The 19,011-nt window shown below is 35.3% G+C and overlaps 1 protein-coding gene across 7 annotated transcripts in view; it reads right to left on the minus strand.

The window, feature by feature from the left end:
- The window catches only part of ERC2 (ELKS/RAB6-interacting/CAST family member 2), a 510,348-nt gene that overhangs the window by 434,103 nt on the left and 57,234 nt on the right, over positions 1-19,011 (minus strand). For all 7 annotated transcript variants that reach the window (XR_012589289.1, XR_012589291.1, XR_012589290.1 and 4 more), the window contains exons 3-4: positions 3,813-3,836; positions 2,768-3,184 (exon numbers count right to left, since the gene is read on the minus strand). Coding sequence is in view for 2 of the 7 variants with exons in the window: in XM_074602406.1 (XP_074458507.1) it covers positions 2,768-3,184; positions 3,813-3,836 (441 nt within the window). In the remaining 5 variants the exon portion in view is untranslated. The remainder of the gene's footprint in view (positions 1-2,767; positions 3,185-3,812; positions 3,837-19,011) is intronic.

The raw sequence follows: 19,011 nt of genomic DNA on the forward strand, positions 1-19,011 counted from the left end.
AAATGAAAAATAATTTGTTAAAGATACAGAAAGATTAACACAATTTAAGCAAATACTAAAAAATAAGTGAATGGAATTAATTAAAAATGTATCCAAGTTCCAGTTTACTTTTAAAGCATTCTTAGGAAAAAAAAAAATAATCCAGTAACTCTGCAAGGTCATTTACACAGTTAGGGTGAAAACTTACAAACACTAGTTAAAAAAATAAAACTATAAATCCACTGAGGAGACCACTGCAGGAGACTCAACACAGTAATCCCTGTTTTATCGTGTTGGAAAACTGTATTGTGCAGGATGAAGACTACAGGCAGTGACAGTAATTCAAACGAGCACTGCAGAATAACAAGGACTTAACCAAACTACACATGAAGATCAAAGTTGATCCATTTGGACTTTTAACTAATAGATAAAACTATACAGAATATCTGATTTTCCCTCAAAGCAAGCAGACAACTTAACAAGACAGCAAAAGACAAAATTTGAACTTCAGAACATTTTCCAAGAGCCTGCTTGAACAATCAAATCCAGATTCCTGGAAAAACAAGCAGGCAGCTACTAAACATTTCATTTCTAAAGAGTTCGTAAACCCTACGCATCATACTTCCAAGGTCCCTAAAACATACTTCAAATATGCAGAAAAAAAATATTTCAAAATCCATAAATACCATGCGCAACAGGAAGAGAGCTGGAAAGACAGTTCACCCAAAGCCTTGAATTCTTATACTAGCAAGGAAATAGCAAAATCTTCAAATCACTAGATAGTTCCTGACAGTCTAAACAAGGACAGATTCCAGACAGCAAACCTAGTAAATTTTTAAACCCTGACCAGTTAACAAGGCATATCAGCATGTCATAAGCAGAAACTCCAGTAAACCCCATTCTATACTTGCAGTACTCCAGAGGAAAGACAACCTCTACATCCTCATATAAATTAAGGGAGAAATAATATTTTTCCCGGCCCCTGAGGGTAACCCAGGGGGAACTCTGAAACATAACATTAATTCAGTATAAATATAGGAGAAACATGCACAGTCTTTAAGTAGCAACATGACCTTCTTTCAGCATTCCTTGCACTGATCAATGAATTGGATGCCCAAGGACTCGACTTGGAAGGTTATGTTTTATCTCCTTTTCAGGCTCTATTTAGATCTATTTCACAGGATCACAGAATGACAGGGGTTGGAAGGGACCTCCGGAGATCATCTAGTCCAACCCCCCTGCCAAAGCTGTGCTAATTAGAAACCGTTTTCAAATTTCTGCTGTAAATTTATTCGCGTCCAATACACACCCAAATTAGGATTCACAAACTTTAAGTGATACTGGTGCAACAGGTGAAATACAAAACAAATAATAAATACCAAATTATCCATCCTTGAAACAGACCGTAGGTACTACTCTGAGAATAGCAGATCTAAATCCAGAAACTTGACTGCTAGTTTATAGAACTTCTCTCACAATCCTCCCTCATCACAAACTCAGTATCATTAATTCCTTATGCAACTCCTTTCAGGATCCATTCACTTTCAGGCTTCATTAACAGGTGGCATCACTTTTTAATTAAAATTCTGCCTGTGATAAGATTTAGGATCCATGCCTTTACAAGAAAACTGTACAGAAATGTATCATTGTGCCTTGCAAATTTTCCAGTTTCCACGCTTCAGACGGGCCCCAGATACCAAAGCCCTCAATATTCTAGGCTAGAGAAGACCACACACACAAAAAAAAAAAAGGAAGGAAAAAGAAAACTAAAGTAGACATAACCTAATTATAAAATAATTTGCCCATAGCCAAGAAAACATTTTGACAACATTCTGTAGATGTAAATAGCTGTTCTTAATCTTCAGCATTCATATGTTTAGTGATATATAGGAGCCAATAATAGTTTTTTATGCTCTTGTATAATTTTATTCATGCTTTTATCTGTCAGGCAAATTGGTGTTTTTCCTAGACTGGAAGTCCAATCAGACTACACTGTTTCTAGGGAACGGATCTGTTTGTCACAATTCTTCTTACTGCGGGTAGCTTGTACTCTTTCACCCTGCAATTTTCACCCTTCTTAGCAGGAAGCAACAGGGTCTTTCTGAGGAAGACTCACTGTCTTGTTCGCCTGACACCAGCCACATGATAATGCTGACGGGCTGTAGAGCGCAGATGGGCTTGACACCAGGCGAGATTTTCTTTCAATTGTACTAATTCAATCATCCCAAATCCAGTCCCAAAAATGCATGCACACGTCATGTGGGTGGGCTTGGGATCAAATTAAGGGTCTCTCAAGCTATGGTGCAGACATCACCCCCGTGTTTTAACGTACGACATTATGTGGTACATTTACTCAAAAAGTTGGGGCACCGCACATGAGAATACATTAGAAATGCACATAGGCAGAAGGCTTTGTTTATATGGAAGGCAAAACATTTTAGAACACTCATTTCAAACACAAAGGGTAAAATCAAATACAAAAGTAGCATGCACTCATGGCTATTTAGTTTATAGCACCAGAAGGTGTTACTTCTCTCTTCAGTAGTTCTAGTCTTCATTTGCCGAACACTAATTTGTGAAAATACAAAGAACACAGAAACTATGCTATACTTGCTTTCAAACATCATATAATCCTGCTGTGTATTCATTACAGATGCAAAACAAAAGCATGTTATATTTTTTATTAAAAAATGAGAGCAAAAAAGAAAACACTTAGATACTCTATATGTTTCTAAAACTGCAGCAAGTACTTTGACAATATCTTTTAAACAAATGAGTTTTTTCTTACCTCTCTAAGATGCATGTTTTCCTTCTCCTTCTGATCTAAAATCACTTCTAAATGATTAACCTGAGATTCAGCCTCTGCCATCCTTCGAGTTCTCTCATTGTCATCTTCCATTCCTTTAGATGGCAAACCTTTACTTTGCAACATTTCCAGAAGCTTTTTTATTGATTCATCTCTGGCATTTAGTGTTTGCTTTTGTGTTTCAATCCTAAGCTCCATTTCTTCTAGCGTTTTTCTCAACAGGAAGAGCTCTTTAGCTTGTCTATCATGTTCTGCTTGAAGTCTTCGAAAATTCTCCTCTGTGAGCTCAATGGTAAAATGCTCAGCCCCTCGGTTTCCACTTTCTTGCTGGAGAAGATGGTTAAGGTCTCTCTGGGTTCTAAGCTCATCTTGAAGTGCCTGGATTGTCATTTGCAGATGCTGCAATAAGAAAGAAAAGAAAAAAAAAAAAAATCAATTTAGGACCTGAATGTAGGACTAGTCTTTGATTAAACTTTTGTTGTACGCTGTTACAGAAATTCATTAGAATCAATGATGAAAGTATATCAAATGACCTTATAAAATAGCAAATGCACGTGACAATATTTGTAATGACATCTTTCAAGTGCTTCTAGGAAAGAAAAAAAAAAAGACAACACACACACAAAATAGTTTCAGGTACAGATAAAATAAATAGCAAAGAAAGGCAAACCAACAAACCCAAACACTAGGCAGTGACACATCCATTAATACAGTCAATATGTACCTATAAAGCCGAAAGACTCAGTATTCCATGTTTTCTAAATTACTTCAGAGACTAAAGGTAATTCTGCCCTGCATGGTGCTCTACAGTACTGTTTATAAAGTCAATCAAAGCACTCACTATAATTGAAGGGGACTTTGGGGAGGGGCTGAGTTGGGGCTGGTTGGTTTTTGTTTTTTCTTTTGGCAACTCAAGCTATGAATGTGTTTAGTAAACAGGATTACTGTATCTCTAACAAGCAAACAAAAAACACAATAAGCAATACTGAATTTTGAAAAATAAATTGACTGCAAATAGTGGACAAACCTTTGTTCTCCTGGCATCCAAAAACTGAACAGCATGGTAAATGAAAAAATGAAGCAAAATCAACATAAATAAAGTTCAGATGCAAGCAAAAGAGATTCAACAGAAGGAACTGAATTTAACAAAAAGTATCTTCAACAGAAAAAATAATTTTATTGGGGTATACAGAAAGGCACCAACAACTTCACAGTACTCAAATATACAAACCTAAACTATAGACAGACTTCACTCAATAGATGTGACAAATAAAAACATATTAGAAATAACTAATCACACAGTGAATAGTAACATTCCTATTTTATCTTACTGTTCTTTTACACTTCAAGGTTTTTCAAAACACAGTAACTTGGCCTAAAATATTTGTTCTACATCTGAGTACATGGGTCTTTCTCTATTCAAGAGGTAAACCTTGCACTCCTTATTCAACACAAATCAAAATCAAGGATTTTGCCCACGTTAAGATTGGAACATAGATAGTTATACTAAATTGCTACGGTTTGTTATGTTCATTACAGATTATGTTTTTTCTGCTAATTTTTTCCCTCTTTCACTGCCTACACAGCATACTGAATTTATAGAAGTATAAACTCCTGAATAGCCACATGGTCTGTACGAGAGGACGTAAATGCATGGCACTAGACTTTTTTTGCATTAATGGATATTCTGCAGCTCCACATTCAAAAAACAAACAAACGAAAAAACCCAACACACACAAACAAGAAAACAAAAACAGATTAAGAAACCCTCAAAACATACCCACTCAAAAAACACCCCACCACCAAAAAAAAAGCCTAAAAAAAAACAAACCCACAAAACTCCCCACAAAAAAGCCCACACAACCAGATAATTCATTAACACATGAACTCAATATAGGAGGCTTCCTCATTTTCTTTGGAGGACTTGGCAATGTTAGGTTTATGGTTGGACTCAATCTTAAAGGTCTTTTCCAACATAAATAATTCTATGATTTGCTACTACATTCACATTTAACACATTTACATCTAAAGCTATCAGTTTGTAACAATAATCTAAACTAAATGAAAAATACAAAACCTTAAGAAAATAGCCTCCCGAAATCATGCCTTTTATCAGTTATTTCAAATGGAAGAAAGTATTGCCAGTGGTAGAATTCAGTACAGTTTAACACCTTGAATCTGTTCTATCACTAGATAGCACTGTTTTAATAAATGTCAGGATCTCATTTTATATTTGCATCTTGTTAGGCATACACTCAGTTAAGAGTGTACAAATGTAGGCTACTCATCTACAGCCCTTATTTAGTTTAATAGTAATTCATATATTTTCTTAGTCTCATCATCTTTTTAATTATTTATATAAACTTAAAAGCTCACAATAAACTTAGAACTCCTCTAGACGTAGCAATTTTCTCATTTTAAATCTACCAATACACTGAGTATTTATGACTGCAAGATCGACAGCTTTAGCACAGAAATTCAGAGCATAAATCCAAATCAAATTTTCAAATACTGCAGACATCACATTCAATGATTATTGAGGGAAATAAACGAGGGAATTAACAAAGACAAGGGAAGGCAATGAAAAAGAGAGGCAGGTGGCACAAAGTAAACAGAATCAAAACCATTTCTTTTCAAATGCTTCTTCACTGTGTTAAGTCATAGGGACATAATAGATACCAATATTTGTAGATTCCATTAATCAGACAGTACAGTGGTTTTGCCATGATTTCAAACTAAATGACATCTTGCCTTAGACAATACAGACTTGCTGTATTCTCTAATCCTTTGTAGCTTTGTAAGACTGAAAGTTGGAGAACAGATGCTTGAAATTACTGAATTAAAAGTAATTCTGTTTTTACTAAAGAGATTGCAAGTTTCCTTTCTAGAAGAAAATATTATTTTTCTTCACTAACATTAGAGCAGAAATATGGATGAAGACGTGGTTTAAGAGTATTAAAAAGAAAAGGAAGAAGAAAACCAGAAACCACCTTCACATTACATTACGTTCTTCAATATAAAACTACCGAGATGGAAAAGGCAAGAGAGCAGGTAAAAGTAACATTTCAAATTTAAAAAAAAAAAAATAAAAGGCAAATTTTCAGAAAAAAATATGAGAGCCATCTCAAAGAATACATTGGAATATCTCCATTCTCATCTTTGAGAACATTTTTTGCTTAGCTGATGATGTTGCAAGCTACTTTAAAATTACACTCAATAGTTTGTTTCAGTGGCATGACTAGTAAGTATTTAAGAACTCATAGTACAATTTTCTATCTTGGAGCTCAAGGAACATGTCTTTTTCTGTTCGGGTTTTGTTCTTACTGGTTGGGGGCGGGTGGCACTTAAATCCCAGCTTCTGACAGAAAGCAATTATGCACAAGACTCACAGCTTCCATTTACAAAAATATGTTTTTATTCAAAGACTTCAAAGGAAACCATGAGAATGTTGCAGAGGTGACAAATAATAAAAATACCACAATCAAATTAAAAAAAAAAAAGGCAAAACATTTCTATAAAATTCTTCACTCAATCTTATAATTTAGGGAAACAGCTTCATTTTTTAGGACTTTGGACTTGAAATCATATAACTGACACATCTTTACTTGTTTTTCCTGTTATGGAATAAAGTCTTGGTTAGACCTTATTAAAAATGTTCAGATGAGTAATTATAGAAAAATAGATTTGTATGCATTTAAACTACCCACAAATTTGCATTAAGCTTGTCAAACAGCACCCTCTCAAGAGCTCAAAAGAACTCAAGAAATATTTTTTTCTTGTTTTTCAAATGAGAAGTTTAGACTTTTAAACTTTTTCATGCTTGTTTTAATGTTAAATTGTGTTCTTCTTCTAAATGGAGTTAGAATTTTTTTAAGTGAAATGCTTCCTTTTTATCAAACAAATTTAATTCAACATTATACAAAGAAATTTCCCTTTTAATTAATTAATTTTCATGTTGGTGTCCACATCAGCTATCAGCTACAGTTTCAGTCTCAGGGCATTCTTTTGAAGAATGAAGCTTATATCTATACATTCTTCAAAAAATGACTGGCTGAAATAACACATGTATAAAGTTTACTTTGCATAAGCACAGTAAACTAAATCCTCCACATTCCAAAATTATTTCACTAAGCAACAGCAATATTCAGCAACTACCAGTAGTCTAGAAATAGTCCAAAGAGTTGTCTTGTCTGATATGAATAATGATTTAAAATATGTCCCCCTAATGTTAAATTAGACAATATTTATTACCTGATGCTAAAAACTATTAACAAATTAATGTTTTCCCAAACTCAAGTAGTCACTGTACACCAAATGCCTATATGTCTATGAGACTTTAGCTAATCAAAGAGAAACTCATTTCTGAAACGTGTAAAGTGTTGTAAGACAAAAATAAAAGCAAACTTAACATACATGTTATTAACATACAACCATTCTGAATCCAAGCTGTAAAAGCCAAAACTGCTGGATCCACACACAAGTTGTTAGAAATCAGAACTCAAACAGCAATTCCGGTACGATAAACCGGACGACTTCCTTTTCTATCCCGCAGCAACCCACGTTTGCAGTTCTTAGGTTCTACTCGTAACCATGGTTGTCACTGAGCACAACAGCTGTTGCGGCTGCTTCTCAGTAATTATGTCAAAACTAACAACATCAACGGTGGTAGACTACCGCTACTTTGACATAAAGAATCCATTTTTGTACACCTTCAAGACTTAGAACTCTCTTTGAACATGATGGACCAGATTTAGACTTGTGCTGGCACAGACTTTTGTATCTGCAGCTAGCTAAGAAAGGAAAGAACAAATGTTGTGAGGGTGGAAAGAAACTGTATAATTTATTGCAGTGGGGGAAGGAATGTAGGAGTGCTGCGAATATCTGTCACACGGCTGTCATTACATAGACATAGAACTTTATGGGATTTTTAAAAACCATGCAAAGTCTACCATATTTTTCATAGCTTCTACAGACCAATTGACCAGAAATATTTCCATGCCAATCCCTTGGCAATAGATAAATAGTTCTCTCAGAACTTTTTCATTCCTTCTCTATAGCCCAGACTCCAAGATGCAATCCATGGAACTGCAGAGGAAGTTCCATTAAACTTTCTCTGAATTAAGCATAGTGCAGGTTTTCAAAATTTTCCCCCATAAATTGAAACAAAACTATGAAAGGAAGATGAAATAATGGCCCTTCCCAGATTCCAATTCATGTTCTACACAAGGAAGTTCCTCTAAACTGTGCCAACTAGCTATTGCCAAAGAAATTGCCTGCAGAGAACTGTCCTGCCACATTTTGCCTTGGGTCAGAGCACATAAGCACTTTCAGAGCATCCCAAAGCCTTAGATATATGGTGAACAGTGGAGGAAAAGGAAATCACAGGGAGACTCACCAATTTAAAACTGCTAGTCCACCTACAGAAGTGCACAGCTTCTTGTACTTTGCACCATCACCCAGGCACCAAAAGCAAAGATACCGTTGAAGAACCAAGTCTACCGTCACGTAAAAAATTGCCTGCTACTAAGATGAAAGGAAGCGACAAACCTTGTGTAAGGTCAAGAAAGAAAGAAATTACAGCTAGGGCTGTCTCGACTGGGAAAGCCAACCCGAAGCACTTGGTGGCAGAAAGCGGTCTTATGCTATCATCAAATGATGGATTTTGAAATATATATCCATCCATATACAATTTGCTGGTAGTTTTCTGTAATGTGGTGACAATCTAGCAAGTTAATTCCTCAGACACGTATCACTGAAATTTGCGTACCAGAGCTGCTGAAGGATTTCGTGTATGTTCTTTGATAGTTTCTGCTCTAAATAATTCAGTACAGCACTATGACTAAAGGGGGCGATGGCAAGATCATCCAGTAGATTTGAAACAACTATTTCTGTAGTCATCCAAGATTATTTGTTATTTTAGTGCTTTATCCAAAAAGAGATACAGCTACTTTACTGGACTCGAGTGTTGTTTCCCCACCTAATGCCTCAATCCTCCCTCTCACCCTCACTGTCTTTTTATTGACTTCTAGTTCCTATCTCTCACAGCTCCATTTTTAGCTCCTGATTCTCCTGTTTCTTTCACACAAGGACAAAATCTATTAGCTTTGTCTTCTGGGATCCTCTTACCTGGCTTTAAAACAATTGAGAAGTAATGACTACTGTGTAACAGTCTGTCCTCTCAATGCCCAAACTACCACATAATGCGATGGTCAAACAATCTGGCAAAGTGAAAACCAACTGACCACAAAACTCTGCAAGTTTAGAAGGAATAATTGGAGTATTGGAAAGAGAGCGGTCCAGGCAACAGATAGCCACATGCTGCAGGGTGGGATGTGAGGTGAGGCTGAACTGCCTTACCTTACACCAAGCGGCTGGCAGTATGGAAATTCATAGGAGCATATCAGGGTGGATTCATGACAAAGACTTCCAGAAGAGCTGGGAATCAAACTGAACTGAAGATTTCAGTATACTCTTTGTTTTTTTCCTTTTAGTAATGCACATAAAAGTGACAAAGGATATTCTCAGTCATACACCATCAGCCTTTGAAAAGGTATGATCTAACACAGCATCAAACTTCATTATTTATTCTATAATCTGCCACTGCTCCATTTTCATTCTTCACTGTATGAAGCTCTACCATTGAAAGGTGTCAAACAAATTAAAGTCTTCTTATGAACTGCATCTAAACCAATTTGTATGTTAACTTGAGTTACACTACTGAAACAAGTATGAGCATTAGACTTATAACTAAACATTGTTAAGGACAAACATGCAAATCTTTATTTTCTTCTGTAAGAGAAAACCAAAAAGGGAATTAGAGATATTTTCTTCATTGGCATAAATTAAGAAATAGATTCTCCCATGCATTTGCTCATCTGTCTTACGTAATTTAAAATTCTGGCATCCAAACAACACCTCCGGATCAGTTGACAAAAATTTTGCTTAAATAACACAGGACTGAGAGAAAGAGATGAAAGGAGAAGGGAGATGTAATTTGTGAGGAATCACAGGAGATTCAGACCACACACACAATGCATTTTAAGCATTAAAAATTCTGGAGGTGCAACTCATGTGAGACAACCTCTGCATAACACTGTTTTCTGGTAGAACCATGTATTCGAAAAGGGAGAATTCTTGTTTACTGGCTTTCCTTCATTTTTCTTTCCTTATGCTTTTGCATTTGGTGCGCTGTCAAATTCAATAAAGTTTGCTCTTAATACCTTGCTTTGCAAGTTAAATAAGGAATCTTGTCATGTACATTTAAATCTGCATTTCTTAATACAGACATTATATTTAATCTGAATTATCAGACTTCATTACTGTTCAGTCAGCTTCTCTAGGTCATCTCACACAAATATTTTGGTGAAAAACAATTAAGATTGGAAAGACAAAGTATTGCCTAAAAACTTGAGGTCATTGTATAAAAACACATCTCCATTTATAACTGAGGGGTAACCGTAGGCTAAAATGTTTTAGTATTGCAAGTTTCATCATAGTTTTGCACCTATTTCTTAAGACACAATCTGTAAATATACTTCTTTCCCATTTCACGGGTTTGCTCTGGGCTGAGAGATGTCATTTTTCATTTATTTCTGTTGCTTTACAATTTGTCCTAAGTAGGCCTGCTATCACAGATACAGTTTGTGATTTTGTCAAATAATATTTCTTCATAATAGATATATACAGTACTACATAAAGCACTGAAGTTCATTTGTTGATTTGGAGTATTTGGGGGTAGAAGAAACTAACTGTATGTCTGAACTCTCTCTCCCTATAATCCTTTCCTTCTTTCTTCCACTACATTTCTCCAGCATAGCCGATGCTTTCTGTGCTGCGTGATCTCATTTCAGGTCTCTCAAATTCACCTTGCCTCTAAAATGCAATGCTTCCTCTTTTTTTTTGTTTTCTCTGAAAAAAGCTAGCTGAATACTATTTGTTGAATTATTTATTCAGTGGAGGCTTTCTGATATTTATCAACCAGCTTTAACCAAAATCAGAACACAGTCTTACTTCTGTGGAGACACAGTAATTTCACTTCAGTCCACATTTACCAATATGAATTCAGTTATGGTCACCTTGCATAAAATAGTCAGTGTCTCAAAACCAAAAATTCAGTACAACCTTCTTTATCGATTCCTTTAACCTAGAAAATTTGAATTAACCTATATGTTTTCTCCAATTGATAAAAATCACGTTAATACTCATGGGTCAAATCTTGTAGCTTCTAATCATAAGAGCCAGAAGACCAAGAGGAAGGGACTTTTAGAAATGTAAGAAGTCAAAGCAAGCCTTGAGAGGAGTAATCTGCAAAGATACATGTTCACAAAAATGCCCACATCAAGTTCTTTAGTTACTAAGAAAAAGCCTTAATAAAACATTTAAATCATCAGTGTCATAGCAAAATGCAAGGTTTTATACTTAGGTGGTCATTACCGGTACTATTACAATTTTTACACAGTCCAATTATGCTGTTAGGAGAAGACTGTGGCCTCCTTTTTTCTCCTGTTCCCTTTGGAAAAATGCTGCTAGTATGTTTTTAGGGCTGAGCAACGCCAGAATCACTAAACGGTATTTCAGTTGACTGAAAATTACCTGTAACACAGATTTTGACCAACCTGAACACATCTGGAACAATCTGTTTCAAGATTACTTATTACAATTTACCATGAGGAAAAAAACAAAATACATTTTAACAAGGCCTGGAAATTAATGTCAGTTTAAGAAAAGCAGATTAATTTTTATTATAGCAGATTATATTTTAAACTACAGTTTCTCTGATACTCTGTTCTTTCCAGGGTAAATAATTTCCACTCCTTTTGGGGACTGAAGCACTTAAGGTTCTCTAAGGAAGCTTTTAGACCATTTATGACCATAAACCTTTACCCTCCCCACACAGGATTTCTCACATGGCCTAGGCTCTACATAACCAACCCTTTCCATTCGTATTCTGACTGCCCATGGTTTACCACAAATGAGCAGAATCTCAATCCCACAGCTAATCCCAGGAGTAACTGTAATCACAGAACAGAATCCCCAGACCTTTACATCATCACAGCAGAAGTCTAGGAAAGTGCAAAAGCACTCAAGTCCTTTTCCAAAGAACAAAGAAAATTCCATCCCCCAACCCCGCTGTTAATGAGGAGATACAAGATGAAAACAAAAAGCAGCAAAATAACACATTATTCCTAGTTCTCTTTTGCTCATAAAATAGCATATTTCCAGTTATCTCCTCAGCCTTTTACCTAAAGAGAATGGTAAATTTGCAATTCTGATGATGCACTGTCTAGTATTCCTGGAAGCCCTTGTTTTTGGGATTGCCTTCTCTGCTGTTAAAACTTTCCTACTAAAAAAGATTTAACTCAACATCATAAATACACCTCTGATGTTACCTTCTGAAAGCAAGTGATTGTTACAACTTGTAGTAAATTATCAAGTATTTTTAATACATTCTATTTGGAGAAGATACTTGCAGACACACACGAAACTCTTAAAACCTTGTGAATAAACACTTTCTTAAAACTCAGTGAGCAAGTGTTGCTCATTAACAAAACGTTGCACTGTGTATTTAGAACTGATTGAAATTTTGTTTCCACTTTATTTTAACCAAAAAATGGAGGAAATTCAGAAAAATTTCCTCCCTGATTTCTAACAAGTTCAAGTTTCCATGAAGTGAGCAGATTTTTTTTTCCAGCATAGTGATGTTTAATAGCAAATTTTTTATCAAATAGCATTATCTTCCTCTTTTGTTATGGTTATAATTAGTGGGTTACTATGTATTTAATGTCCAGAATATCAAAAGTGACATACACAGAGTAACCTAGTAAATCACACGGTATTTAGCCAACACACTGAATTTTAACAAACTCTTATTATGAAAAGTGCATGAGAGATCATTAATGATTATAAGTGGTCAGCACCTCTGCTTTACATCTTGTTTAGGAGTCAAAAGAAATTTACTTTTTTCTACCAGCAAGATCAAATCAGTGTGGCTTAATGCTTTTAATTACATCTGGTCTATTTCATGTGTCTCATTCATCAAAGTCACTACTAAAAGTGTTATTATCCTTTAAGGTAAATTATTTCTAGTGTTTCCATTCTAACATTTTCACCTATGAAAAATAAGCAGTATACTTTTGTGGTATTGTACCACTTTCAGTGCTAGGCATTAATCAGCTCTCATCTGCATGCCTGTGAATAAGCCCATTGCATGCACTCTTTCTCAGAAAGGCCTTTACCTGTTGCTTAAATAGAAAATTTCTTTTAGGTCAATCGCTTGGTTTTGAGCCATGTGAATATAATATTAAATATTTTAGATTGTCAACAATTACAGCTGCTTCCACTAAATCATTCCTTAAAGGAAAACGCTGAGTAACTTCCAACAAATTATTTGAGCAAAATTATACAAGTCTTAGAAAATAACTGTTTTGCAATATATAAACTGTACGTTAAAGATGCAGAAAGACAATACTACATTACTATTCCATCACAAAAATGTCAAAGGAAGATATTTAGAACATGAATGACAATACAGAATATTGTTGAATGAAGATCATGTATAATTGGGCACGTTAATGGGAAGTAACAGATTCATCTGTAAATTTCTATTTAAGGCTTCTGAAATGCTAACAGCCAAACAACTGAGACCAAGTGAGCAAACAGTCACAGAATTTTCAAGGATATTAGTATTTCAAATATTTCTGGCTATCTTTTTATAAGCAAAACCAAAAGCAATTTACATAGAATGATCTAATGTCTTTCATGGTTGTCATTAAAAATTTTAATTCCTCAGAGCCTTAAACCCAAGGTTTATTCCCTTCCTTTGAATAGCATTCTTCTAGTGCTTCTGTCATCCCTGACACTAGGGCTAAGTTCTAAACAGCAACAGGTCCTGAACATACTGGGATTTTGAATAACACCTCTGCAACAGCTCAGAACAGGGGATGTTCTGAACTATTTCAACTTTACCCTGCAATAAAGAGCAGTAAGATCACCAGCCTTCAGCTATGGATGACAGTGCTATTGCAAAAACAACACTTGTGGCTGACTAATGTTTAAGAAAAGCCATAAAACTCAGTACTTCAGAGTTTCCATGAGCACTTCCTACACTAAATATTGTATATGCACATACTGAAGTTACAGTAATTGCCAATATAGGATAGCTGCCATGAAATGCTATTGGCTGCACTGTATCAGTTTACTACTTTTTACTTAGAAAAGACTAGCAATAAAGAGATGGACTGCTCCAGGCACCAGAAATTATACTGCATGAGAAAGAGATATGAAGAGATTCTTCCCTGGTGTCAGTCTTGTCAAACCAACCAGCAAAGAAGCAGAGGTACAAATTGAACTTTCAATAAGAAAGGCTACTGACCAATCCCCAATCTTCAAACCTGTCAACACGTAACTAAAGTGTCTGAAAAATGAATAAAATATTATTTGTCTCAGTCTTACCATAAATACAAGTTTTAAAAAATTTTTATTCCATAAAACCAGTACAATTTCAGGCTATCAATACAGAAATTGATTAATCAAATGTTGGGAGACGTCAGGGGTGTGTTTTGGTTTGTGGGGTTGTTTGAGTTTGTTTGGTTTTTTTTTAAAGAGAAGAATGCAGAGCTCCCCTCACAGTGAAATCACATACTACGTCCTCAATGGACCAGCAGCAGATTGAACACTGCCCTGTCAGATTCCAGCATAGACTACTGATCTACTGGAGAGTAATTTTCTTTCTCAGATAAGCTCTAGGGATTCCATAACTGTTTTTTAAGAAGCAGCAGAATGCCATAGGATCAACATTCTTCAATGCTGTTTTGAGGCTTGAGAAGAAACTAGGTTTAGCAATGATCACAGTGGGCCCTGAAATGAAAGCCAAAAGCATACACTGTGAATACTTATTTTAAAGGCAAGATTGTATGTGAATTAAGATTTGCATTTGTCATAGGGAACTGAGTTCTATTCCTGCTTCTGTGGTCATGTGTAACTGAAATGAACCTGTTTCAAAACCTGGGAAATTATAATTGCCTTCTTCCTGGTATATCCAGGAGATCATATTTGGTAACAGCAGTTCAGTATGAACCATTGTGCAAACTCCAGTTAATGAAGAACAGAAGTTAAGAATTTATTGTTTCTAATTACCAGCTTTAAAAAAGCCTGATAAGCCAAACAATATTTGACAAGTAACTTTCTCTTTTTGGACAGTAGAACATACCGTTCAGCTTGCTGATTCAGTCAAAATAATAGCATAGCAAAAATCTTGGATGCTAAAAAGGCCTATTACTTTCTAATTTCTCAAAAAAATGAGATCTAGCTACATTAAAGGAATTCTTTTTCAGGCACTGAGTCAAGAAGTTACTTACAAAAGGAGAGCATTGAGAGTAATCAAGGTCATATTTCAAACACTCAAAAACCTGTATTTGATCTTCAGTCCCTTCCTTTATCTGCTTGATCTTTTGCTATAAAGTTTAGGGGCTTCTATCAGAAAGCTCACTATTACCTTGAAAAAAATAAAAATAAAACCAATCCTTTTCCTAGATAAAAACTGTGTGAAGTGGGGTCCCTTTTCCTATTTTCCAGTCTGCCTCTGAAGAAAGAAACATCCCACTTCTTTCATTTAAAAAAAATAAAATGAAATCTGAGGACAGGAATTTCTGTGGATATCGTACGTGCTCTGCTGAAGCTATCAAAGAAAAATGCACATAAAGGAAAACTATTTAGGTGTCCAAATAGCGTTTCCAACAATAAAGTCATAACAGACTGAAACAGAGATGGTTGCCATTGTCAGTAAGTGAATTACATTAGAAATATTAAAACAACTATTTCCATAATATAGAGCATGCATTTGTTTCTCAGGTGACCTTAATATGCCACATACTGTAAGAGTTAAGGTTCTGCGTATCATATCTAAGAAACAATCTGGGGAAATGTAACAGCCTGATACAGCTTGTCCATTTCTTAAAAAGAGATTCCAGTGATTATTTTACACTATATTGAAAGACACAGAATAGGAAAGAGAGAAGACTAGACAAAACCTCAGCACCGCATTGCAAACGTCCATGTTTAATTTACAGGGGAACTGGGTGCTTGAAGTTTCTATACTTCTTAATTGACATAAGAGACAAATGCACAGCACCACTGAAAGCTGTGGGAGTGGAGCACCTTAAGATTTTGTATGACCTTCTCATCCTCTCCACCTTTTGATTTTGAAACTTTCTAACTGTATTCTTTTAATGCACCCACTAGAAAAATCATATGAATGTAAGTTATTCACAGAGCAATTCCATGCACAGCTTTTAGTAAGCCAGAAATAAAAAAAGTGATAAATCCAGTTCCAATTTCAACCTCTCCTTGCTATATTTTAATCAGGCAAAAAACATAAAAGACCACTCTTCAGCTTCTGATTTTTTTTCTCTACTAGGAATAGTACTGAGAGTTGATTAACCATAATACATAATCATTTCCCATTGAAGCAATTTGAAAAGGAGCTTTAGAACTATGTGTTCTGCTACAGTTAAGAATGGGGGGAAAAAAAAAAATCAATATAGAGATTACAGTAGCTCCAATCAAAACAGTGTTCAGTTAGATCCAACAGAGAAAAATGATGCATCACAAAGCAAGACGACCATCTGGAAAGACATTTCATCCCAAGTTACTGAAGAAATGTAGATCAGCGGGAAAGAGACGTCATTAAGGGGACAACATTTGGGCTCAAAAGGTCTATACAGTTCGCACAAATCTATGCTTTCATGAGCTGGAAGACTTTGGTTTCACAATAAACTTTGTTAAATCTATATTTATTCTTGTCAGATTTAATAGGAGTATCTTCTCATTTAGGGCCTAAATGAATCCAGTATATTCAATCATAAAAAAATCTGCAGTTATTAATTTTTTCCACAAGATGGCACTAAATCCATATCCTGCAGAAAAAATATTAACAAGCACAAAAACAAAGCAAAAACTGTGGTCACATTCCTAAAATAAATAAACAAACTAACTAACTTTATATAAGAATTGGAAATTGTAGGTATGGAGAAATAAAATTAACAGCCTAAGTCAGATCTTTTCTTAAGAGAGGGCAATTTTCCCTTCATAATTCAGCAACTGGGCAAGGGAGACAAAGACACAGGCAACGCTCACGTGTATATACATACACTCAATATATACTTATATGTATTTACATAATACATACTTGAAAATATGTGTCTGTACATATTTTTGTCTTACGTATTTTTTTATATATATATTTTTAACATATATATGAATAAAATCCAAACATTTGTTCCCTAATGTATAATATACAAAAATATCCATAGAAACTGAAAATCCAACCCCGAGTCTGAAACTGGACTGCCTTGCAAAGAATAATCATTAAAAAGCAAACACGAGACACAACTGAACTTAAAATCCAGTAGCAAAACACCCTCTAATTTGGAGCACCCTAAGCACATAACCTTTTATTCCCTCCAGAATTGCCTAAATGAAGACCATCGGATCCCTAAACTAACATACTGTTCATATTGAAATCAAAGCATTACTAGACTGGAACTTTCCTTTAATTCTTTAATTTAAAACCTTAACTCGCAGACTAACCTATCATCACAAATCAAAAATAGCTGGTATTTTTTTCACAAAACATTGTTTACGGTTACAGTGGGGGGCGGGGGAGGAAAGTGTTGGGTTTCTTTTTTCTCCCCCGTTGAAGGTTTTCAAAATTTAGTAATCCCCGATTTACAGTTAGCGCTTAACAACAAATCAAGTTAACCTTGGCTCTTTGATCCAAGTTCTAAACTAGAAATTATATCGTTCCCCTGGTTACGCTAACACTGGTCAGTCAATGCTGAATACAATCACACTGTTTGCACTGCAAACACTAACAATCAAATGCAATGTTTTGTACCTGCATGTTTAAATCTGGTACAGCCTTAATTTCTAAGAAACAATTACAAATATAGTAGAGCTACATACATCAAAAGAATGTTTAAATCTGTAAATCTTCCTAATCACCATTCAACACTCAGTACTGCACAAAATAGTTAACTGACTTTTATTTAAGCAGTAAAGTATTTAGGAGTTTAAGTACTACTGACTTACATTCTTTAAACATGACCATAAAACCTGTTGTATGTTTCTGCAGGAAAAAAAATAAATACCAAATTAATGGTACGATTTTGAAACTAATCCACAAACAGCAAGAAACTTCTCAGCTAAGACTACAGATCCACTATTAAACCACTACAGGGAAGCAACTGAATACAGTAAATATTCCATTTTGAACTACTTGAAGATTCTTTACAGCTATGATTTTTTTTTTTCCCCCCACCCTTTTCTTTCCTTGTATGTTGGTGGATTCTTTTTCCCCCAAGTATATAGCATAATCTTAATTACTACAGTGCTGAAATAGTAGCGTATCCATATGCTGGTCTACTATTTAGAAGTGGTTCAAACTCATGAAGTGCCCAGAAGCCTCCAGGGAGCCTTTTGTTGCCAACTCCAATTAAAGAAACAGGTACCCAGGGTCATTTGGGGCCAACTGCATTCCACAGGGCTGGATTTTAAATTGTTAGCACTATCTTTTTTTCTGCCAACAGTCTACAGTATCATCATTTTTTCCTTATTTCTAAGACTGCTCTTAAGTAAGCATGCTGTAAGACTATTCCATTTATACAGCTATTAAGAAAGAAAGTAATTATTAAAGCTCTGCAACCACTTTTCAACTGGATGCAAAACAAAATAATGATTAAGGCAAGTAAAGGTAAAGTGATTTTAGCATCTGGTCTGTGCTCCAACACCTATATTCACAAAGAGCAATGCAAGTTCCATGAGCACACCACTACTATTGATTTCCTTCCAACCACCCCACGTTGCAGATAAGAACACCACACGATCTGTGGGATGGGTAAGGTTGTAGTGCAAAAGGCTTATTTAGTTGTAACTGCTAGGGGTTTTTTTTTCCCCTCAAATCACATGCTTACACATCTGTCGGCTATCTAATGCAAACTCATTGCAGTTTAAGCACAGATTTGTGATCAGAATGGATATCCTCTTCAACACATCCTCCCTTAATCCCCAGTTTTTGCACTGTCTGACCAGAGAGGATTTGTTCTATGCTGTATAAAAGGAGGTGAGAGAACAGAATCAATACCCATGTTGTCATCCAAAACACTCCATGCATTATGCTCAGCTAATATCAGCTTCTGTAAATAATTTAATAAAATATATGGGCTCTTTCA

This window comes from Larus michahellis, chromosome 10 (genome assembly GCF_964199755.1).
Source record: "Larus michahellis chromosome 10, bLarMic1.1, whole genome shotgun sequence".
In the NCBI taxonomy this organism is placed as follows: domain Eukaryota; kingdom Metazoa; phylum Chordata; class Aves; order Charadriiformes; family Laridae; genus Larus; species Larus michahellis.